This window comes from Polypterus senegalus, chromosome 1, assembly GCF_016835505.1.
Source record: "Polypterus senegalus isolate Bchr_013 chromosome 1, ASM1683550v1, whole genome shotgun sequence".
NCBI lineage: Eukaryota > Metazoa > Chordata > Cladistia > Polypteriformes > Polypteridae > Polypterus > Polypterus senegalus.
The window spans coordinates 41,572,898-41,582,461 of record NC_053154.1 but is presented as its reverse complement, the minus strand read 5'-3'; the positions used below and the strand labels follow the sequence as shown (position 1 = coordinate 41,582,461).

At 37.6% G+C, this 9,564-nt stretch overlaps 1 protein-coding gene across 1 annotated transcript in view; it reads right to left on the bottom strand.

The window, feature by feature from the left end:
- The window catches only part of ap1g2 (adaptor related protein complex 1 subunit gamma 2), a 47,465-nt gene that overhangs the window by 17,393 nt on the left and 20,508 nt on the right, over positions 1–9,564 (bottom strand). Inside the window, exons 5-7 of the mRNA XM_039744338.1 lie at positions 3,591–3,687; positions 2,912–2,988; positions 2,739–2,836 (exon numbers count right to left, since the gene is read on the bottom strand). Of these exons, the coding sequence (XP_039600272.1) occupies positions 2,739–2,836; positions 2,912–2,988; positions 3,591–3,687 (272 nt within the window). The remainder of the gene's footprint in view (positions 1–2,738; positions 2,837–2,911; positions 2,989–3,590; positions 3,688–9,564) is intronic.

Here is a 9,564-nt window from a genome sequence, read left to right as displayed (position 1 = left end):
AAGAAAAATATAATTCTTCAACCAACCCAGAAGTGCTAGTGAATCACGTGGACTGAAGGACAGGAGCACTTCCCGGGTCATGGACTATTTAAAGGACTGTGGGAAACCCAGCAAGCTGAGCCGGAGTTGGGAGGAAATGTGACGGAGCTGCTGGAGGTGCTAAGTGCACATTATATAAAAAATTAAAATTATCTTTGGGACTTTTACCTGGTGTCTGGACGTCTTGACTTTGGGTTTGGAGAAACGACAGCGTCCTCTACTGTCACTGTGTATATATGTATGTATATATATATATACAGGCAGTCCCCAGGTTACGTACGAGATATGTACTGCGGGTTTGTTTTTAAGCTGAATTTGTATGTAAGTCGGAACTGGTACATTATTTTAATAAATGCTATTGTTGAACGACTGTAACCAAGTGCTCTGCCAATGAATGCTGGAGTTTCACATCTCTGACCTTTTTATTATTTCTACTTTATTTTCAGTGGTGATGGTTTTTCCCTTCTTTACTGTATCACCAGCACTTGCATCAGATTTGTAGGGTAGAAGGGTGAAAGACAAAGGTTAAGATGAGCTCTTCTGCACAGCATTGTACACGCTATCACAGCAGGAAGGCACCCCTCGTCAGCACGCCTGTTGTACTGACGAGAAACAACTTACTGCTATGTACGTAACAGTAGGAGAAGGAATGGGGCCAGCGAGAGGCAGTTCACCACCCGCCCACCACACAGTCACCTCCACTTGCATACAGTATGCTGCCTGCACTGTTAGCCCATTGAGAGTGAACAGGGTGCAGCCAAAGGCGGGTAGTGAATCGCCTATCACCGACCCCATTCAACAGGCAGCCACCCAAGGCACACTACAATGCTGAAACCCCCACTGCCCCATTAACCCTCAATGGCCTCTGTTTAGCCACAACAGGGTCACCACTTGCAACATCACCAGCTGCCCAACGATCGAGAATGAACAGAGCAGCCGTTTGAGGGACACTGAGGCTGTGTGGTGGACCCATCCAGCCTCCGTCCAGTCAAGAGCAGTAGCTGCTGTGGCGTGGTGGGCGGGCGGGCAGCAAACTGCCCCCCTCGGCACTGCACACAAGTGTTTTCCACACACCCAGCTGCCCACTGAGAATGAATGGGGTGTGGCCCCCACCGCCCCATTTATCAACAGGAGCTGCCTGAGGGACACTACACTGCGTGAGCAGTGAAACCGCCCCCTCCAGCCACCGCTTGGAGTGTCCCCAGGCCAGAGATGACAGAACGGCAGTTACTGAGGAGCCTGCGTCATGTCCCCCAGACAGATGAAGAAGCAGCTGCAGCCCTGTTCGTATGTCCGTAACTTGGGGCCTGCCTGTATATATATATATATATATATATATATATATATATATATAGTGATGGATGTCCAGCAAGAGGAGCTCTCCCGACAGCATGGATGTGCCCAGAGTTCTAGCAGGGCCTCATGGACTTTGTAGTTTTTATACATAGCCCTGCTGGATACCTTGGGGACCACAAGGAGTTGCTGTAGCAAGGCTCGTAGACTCATATGTGCCCTATAACCTGGAAGTACGTCCTGGTCACGTGAACGGGAGGAATGACGTACTTCCAGGTTGAAGAAAAAGAGAAATTTTTACCTGACCCGGAAGTGATAGAAAGTCACAAGGACTGGGGGACAAACACTTCCGGGTCAAGGACTATAAAGGATTGTGGGAAATCCCAGACGGACAAGCTGAGTTGGGAGGCAGGGTGGCTAAGCGTCTGGGAGTTTGGAGGATTGGTTTATTAGTGATTTGGTTTATTGTTATTGGAGAATTGTGGAGAGGAGCGTGCTTTGTGCACTTATTATTATAATAAATAATAATTATTTTGACTTTTACCTGGTGTCTGACGTGTGGTCTGAGGGTACAAGGTTGCAAGGAAACCCTAAACTGTCACAATATATATGATTTGCAGACTCAATGATCATCTTGAGTCTTAATTTAAAATTAAGTATGGACTACAGTCATTTTAAATTAAATGAGGTATATGAGCACATGCCATTTAACGTAGGTCAAACCAAACAAAACATAATGTAGAAGGAAGCTTTTAGAGGACCACAAAGTTTTTCCATTATTCATGTCAGGTGTTCTTAAGTCTTTTACAACTGTGAACAAATGCTTGCTCATTTTGTCCATTTTTTATGGGAAAGCAAAACCCATTCAGCAGAGGCATTTTAATATACTTATAAGTAGTTAAATTCCAGTAGATAAAATATGTTACACCTAAAAGCACTGTAAGTTTACTATCATTACCATCCAGATGATGCATTTATCATTATTTTCACTTCTTGCAGATTTTATTACTAATAATGGCAAGTGGTATTCCAGTTTGTATTTGTTAATGTTTTGTTAGAAAGTTGACCCACATATTAGAAATTGAAAGTACTGTATAAAGTGTATGTAGGAGACACACTTGTGTTAGGAAAGGCTCATGGCAGTAAGTCCAACAGACTTTAGGTGGTGAAGCAGTTAAACAATTTTTGGCTTTACATACTATTTCAATCCCCCTGTCCCTGAAAAATCTGTGACTCAAATTGTATATATTCATAGACGCACTCATAAAATCACAAAACAGGAAAAATTGGCTTTGACTTAAGGTTTGTCCTAAAGGCACCGTAACTTTACCATTGTTAACAGGAGGCTTTCAAATTGGCACTGTTGAAAATCTAAAAGACAAAACTACTAATAAGTCAGAACATTCACCTGTAAAAACGGGTCACTGATTCCACCTACATTATGTTCAGGGGAGTAACCTGACATGATTAAATTTTTCATGATCTGAACCAGCTCGGGTACTACCTGAGAAAAAAAGAAAACAATTAATTTGAGTAGATGCACGGAAGAATAACAGAAGAACAACAGAGATGTTCATACCTTTTTGAATTTGCACGTTGCTTCTGGGTTTCGTACGCACATTTCTGATATCAGCACAACTGCACTGTGAAGTACACCTGTTATGAAAATACAGAATAGATTAGAATTGTTGTCAAAGATCAAAGAGTCAATTCTTTATAAAAGATATAAACATGCTATTACAATGACTTGGAAAACCTTGCAATATTAAATGTTTTACATTAATAAAATAGAGTACCCATACTGTGCTAACAACCAAAGAAAAGTTTCAAACCCTAAATTATAGTATACTCCTGGCCTAAGCAAAGCAAAAACAGGATTACATTTCTGAAAGGAGAAGCAATACGTTTGCTGTTTCTGCAATGGATGAAAAATGTACAGATGCACACAATGAGGGAGAAAATCAACTGGAACAAATATAAGGAGTGGTTATAAAAAAAAAAAAACTACAAAGACAACTTGAAAGGAAATTAATCTGAATCCTGATCATGAAAAATATAATGTCTGTAATATATATTTGCAAGTCTGCACATAATGTTATATGGGTAACATCACATTAGAGTGGAGACACACTTAAAAACAAGCATCAAAATATAGGCATGAAGCAGTAAGAGCTTAAGATAAAATATATAAAGACACAAAGAGAATCACAAAATAAATAAAAAAAAACAGAAAGTAAACAATTCTAGATGAGCAATACCATGATTCTTTCCTCCTAGCAAACTCTCTGCAGCTGGGATATAGAGTTCAATCAACTCTGGAACCTTCCTCACAACATGTACTGCTGAGAGTGCAGCCTAAAGGGAGAAATCATCATAAAATCAATCAATTAAAAATCACCAATAGCTTTAAATGCAAAGTAAATCTGGACAGGTCATAAAATCTTATGTTATGCTGAGGCTCCAATTACGAAATCTGTCAGTCACATCTTTTCCTAAACCCTCAAGGAAATAAAATGTGATTACAGGGTGAGTCAAAATTATGTTAACATTTGAATGGCACTTTATTCACAAAACATACTTCATATGTACAAGATGATTTACAGGAATGTCTCAACCTATTCGCCAATTATGTTCAAAACAAAAAAACTAACAGGCAACAGTACCATTTAAAGCCCGGACACACATTTCGCGAGGAACAGATGATACCACAGTCCGTATTCAGTCCTTCAGGTCATTTCCTAGTATACACACGCACTCCTTCACTATACCCCATAACCAGAAATCACAGGTTGTCAAATCAGGGGAGTGTGGAGGCCATGGTAATGGTCCACCATGACCTATCTATCGACCTGGAAAGGTGTGGTCGAGATAAAAATAATCCATTAGTGTTAACATAATTTTGACTCACCCTGTATTTTACCAACAGAGGAACAAAAGGTGAATTACTCCCTTGATCTGTCTCTAAAATTTCAGCAACTTTGTCTGCCACTCTGTGGTAAAAATAACAGCAATTTCATTTATATTAAATGAATTCTGAAAATGCAACTTCATTTTGTTGAAAATTAATTTTGTTCTCAAGATTTGCATCACAAGTACTGACCAACAATATTTGATTAAAATAATCAGGTGCAAAGACTGCAGGTTGGAGCTTATGGACTGTAATGTGGTCTTTCGTGAACTGATATGTGATAATGAACTGATGGTAAATTTAAGGTTTACTTGTTCTTTTCAATTTGCAGATTTGAGGCAAAAATCCAACAATCCACAAACTGTTTTTTAAAACTAAAATCAGATGACCAAAAGGCACACAGAAATCTCAGTGAGAGAGAGAGAGGTTAGGAGCATGCGCTGATACAACACATTGCCGCACCCACCACATGACAAACCAACTCAGGATCCAAGATTAGGACCCGAGTGCAGCCATGCAATGGGTGACACCTTAGCACCACACTAGTTCAGATGGAGTGGCACAGTGCGAGTTTTTTTATAGTGGCTAGAGTGCCAATTCTGCCACCAACCCCCAGGTTTTTCCCTGCAGGTTGGTGGGCCTACATGCAGGGCTGGATGCAGATTAACGTCATACCCAGGATGGAGCAATTGCAAGTTAAGGGCCTTGCTCAAGGGTCCATCGGAGTAGAGTCACTTTTGCCGTTTATGGGGTTTGAATTCCTAGCCTCAGAGCCACCAGTCCTTATTTTTCTCAGGAGCAATTTGTACAACAGAATAGGACACTGAATAGTACTGGCAAAAATGTATACATGGACATTACATATGCACACAAGAAAAAAAAATCATAAAACTTTAGAGTGAATTATTTAGAAGAGCTATTTATAGCATGTACCAAACAAAGCTAAATTGTTTAATAAAAGTTGAATTTAGGGAGTCTCATCATTTTACCTGAAATAGTGTATTTTTTAATGTCAGGGACATGGAGGAAGGGGTGGCTACTGTGACTTGAGCTTCTGGCACTTTCCCCTCTTTTTCCTCAAGTGCTCATTTATCCCAATTATACCTAATTTATTGTTTCAAAGCACAAATGCAGGCTTTTGTTGTAAAAAAAGAGAAAAAGCAGCGATAAGCAACATGCCTTGTTAAAGCTAGGTAAGCTATTCCATACTATCCCATATAAAAATAAAGTATAGTCTATAATAATCATTGCTGTTAACCCCATAAACAATTTACGAAATATATGTGTGCTGGCCTTGTTGGATTTGTATGACATAGAAGGTGACTGTAATGTCTACACACAAGCACGCAAAATTTCACTGTGCCAGATTTTCAAGCAGGCTTGTAAAAATTATTAGCTGCTCCATACTTCAATAAGTGTTCGAGATTTATATAAAAACTATTTTTACAGCACATAGCATTTTCTGAACATCAACTCAAATGCATTACAACCAAGCAAAGCATCATTAAACCACAGGTATCTGTGAGAGAGCACCTCTGTGTCAACATGAGTGTATGCTCATTCTGAGAGGAAAGAAAGGAACTGATTATGGTATTTCATTTGAGCACAGTTGGGTCAGGTCTGCTAACAGATCTCAGAGTATTTCATTCTGCAGTCATGTGCCCAAGCAACACTGGGTATAGTCAAAGAGTTTGATGTTAATTTAGTGTTTCCAACACTGCTTCAATTTCTGAAATTCTATGCCACACTGTCTATATTTTTCAAGCTCAATTCAGTTAAGACTAAACTCAAAAATCTATGTGGAGATGTGTATCTGACTTTCCAATTCTGCAGAGGAAAATATCACTATTAACAAAGATGATGATAATTGCAATATATCAAAACTTTGGATCCAAAGGGCCTTGGTAAAAAACTGAAAACCCGACAGCAATTAGAAAGCAAACAGATATTAGTGTTTTTGTTACTGAAAGAATTAAATATCTTAAGTATATCTGACCGACACTAGGAACTTATAAAGGAAAAAAAAAATCTTTGATTTGATGTTTTATGATGTGGATGGACTCTTGCTGTTAACATTAACTTGGTATTTGCTTGTAACTAGAATTTTTTTTTATTTGCTTTTTGTTTCTTGTTAAGATACAGTAAGTTGTATTAGTAAACTATATTCACAGTAATGGAGGTGATCTAACATAATCAACAATCAAGGTCAAATATTTTTTGCCAAGGTTGTTATTATAATGCCAGTGAATTTACATTCAAGTGACTTGTGAAATTAAAAACACAGAAATTTTGTGCCCAGGGTTAAAATGTAACAAATTCTGAAATGTTTTGTGCTCCTTCTCCCCTTCTGAACCACTTCCCACCAAGAAGTTTGGGCTTGTTATTGCTTAATATGCCAAAATTAGCAGGCTGTTTTGCACAGTTTTACCTTGGTGGCCTATTTGCTGTTATTTAGTGGTATACAGAATTTTTTAATTTATATCTGTGTGGTACATTATAATAATTAAATCCAATATTGAGTGGTCTAGGAAAAATGAATGTTTACCTTAATGTATCTTTTATTTCAATGTAGCTCAATACCACTAATGATTGTGGGATTTACATGTTGATGCTTTTTGGGAGTGTTGAGCATAATGCCAGTTGAAAAGCCATAATTTAAAAAAATAATATGGCCTAATCTGATTTGTACTGTTTCAATGCAGTTATGTTTTAATCATTATAAATACAAGTGCAACATCATGAGCTTAAAAAATATTTATTTAGTTTTAAAAACTCTATAAAATACTCAAAAAACATTGTTAAGAAAACTGGTATTTGCTAGTTTCTGTAATCTGAAATATGATCAATTTCTTTTGTTTAGAAATAGAGTTAGGGAGACATTTACGACTAGGATTGAATTAGGATTTATTAGGGGCCAACACTTATTGTCAAATCTTCAACACCTGTTTAATGTAATATACTCACCAACTAAATCAAACACCCCAGAAATATTATTATCATTGGATGCAGAAAAAGCATTCAACATGATTGAATGGAAATACCTTTTTATTACATTGGAGAAGTTTGGGTTTGGCCCGAACATTTGTGCATGGATTAAATTACTGTACACTAACCCAGAAGCTTCAGTTTGCATCAACAACATTTGCTCAGACTACTTTAAACTAGAACGTAGCACTAGACAAGGATGCCCCTTGTCACCGCTGCTGTTTGCGATTGCCATTGAACCACTGGCAATACATTGTCGAAATACTGATCAGATAAAGGGGATTAGCAGAGAAGGACTGGAACAGAAAATCTCATTATATGCAGATGATATGGTATTGTGTATATCAGACCCAGAAAATTCTGTGCCTGCAGTCTTAACAGCACTCACAGAATTTCAAAAGATCTCTGGTCTCAGAATTAATCTGAATAAAAGTGTACTCTTTCCAGTGAATTCTCAAGCATATAATATTAGATTAGATACCCTACCTTTTATCATTGCAGAACAGTTTAAATACCTCGGGTAAACATCACAAGTAAACATAAAGCTCTTTATCAACAAAATTTCGCTGTCTGCATGGAAAAAATTAAACAAGACTTGCATAGATGGTCAACCCTTCATCTCACACTAGCTGGAAGAATTAACACTGTTAAGATGAATATTCTTCCTAAGCTCCTTTTTTTATTTCGAAACATTCCAATATACATTAATAAATCATTCTTTAGCAATTAGATTCAACAATAACCTAATTTATTTGGAATTCAAAACATCCACGCATCAAAAGAGCGACCCTACAAAGACAAAAGGCAGAAGGCGGCATGGCTCTACCTAACTTCCAGTTTTATTACTGGGCAGCAAATATACAGGCGATAAGAACCTGGACACAAATAGAAGAACATACACAGGCTTGGACCGCAATAGAAGTAAAATCTTGCAGTACTTCTTTGTATTCCTTGCTCTGTGCTCCAATAAACACACGTTATCGGCAATATACAAATAACCCAATTGCGCTCCACTCACTTAGAATCTGGAACCAATGTAGAAAGCATTTTAAGACGGAGAAGCTTCTATCTGTGGCACCTCTGCAAGAGAACCATCTCTTTCAACCTTCACAAACATATGCAGTTTTAATATCTGGAAAAATTTGGAATTAACTTGCTTAGAGATCTTTATATAGACAACGCCTTTGCATCCTATGAACAATTACATTCCAAATTTAACATTCCAGCTACACATTTCTTTCACTATCTTCAAATCAGGAACTTTGTTAAACAGAACCTTCCAGATTTTCCTCATCTTGCACCCTCATCCATGCTGGAAAAAATATTGCTCAATCTTAAGGACTTAGACTCCATCTCTACAATATATAAAATCATTTTACAATCCCTCCCTTTCAAAGATCCAAGAGGACACTGGGAAAAAGATCTTCAATTAATATATCAGAAAAGGAGTGGAAAGTAGCAATGCAGAGAATTCACTCGAGCTCCATATGCAAAGCATACAATTATTCAACTCAAAATTATATATCGAGCACATCTGTCTCGACTAAAACTCTCCAAAATGTTTCCAGGGCATGATCCAACCTGCGAACGTTGCAACCAAGTTCCAGCCTCACTGGGTCACATGTTCTGGGCCTGCACCAAATTAACATTATTCTGGACAAAAATTTTAATTACCTCTCAGACAGCCTTGGACTCACAATCCCTCCTAACCCATTAACAGCTGTGTTTGGGGTTCTTCCAGAGGGTTTAAAGTGGAGAAAGACAAACAAATTGTGAATGCATTCACTACACTGTTGGCACGCAGACTTATTCTGATAAACTGGAAGAACCCAAACTCTCCTCTTTTAAGTCAGTGGGAAACCGATGTGTTATATATTTAAATTGGAAAAATCAAATACTCAGTTAGAGGATCCGTACAGACTTTTTCAAAACATGGCAGGATCTAATCAGTAATATTTTAAAATAAGTTCATGAAGCACAGAGAATTTATTAATTTAGGTATGTTTACAAGCCTTAAATTTTACGCCGTTTAGCTTGCTCTCTCTCTCTCAGGGGTGGGGATCGATCTGTTCTTAACTCAATTTTTCTTTTTGTAAAAACTTTATTGCTTTGTATGGATTCCAATAAAATTAATAAAATAAAAAAAAAGAAAAGAAATAGAGTTATAGGCAGAAAATGACAACTGTAAAGATATTTAGTCCCATGTAGGGACCAAGTATACTGGGTAACTAATTAATATATATTTTTAATAAGTTTATATTACCAGTAAGCAAATGTACCTATTATTTTCCATAACTATAATGCTATATACTATAACTACTATAAAACAGGAAAAACAG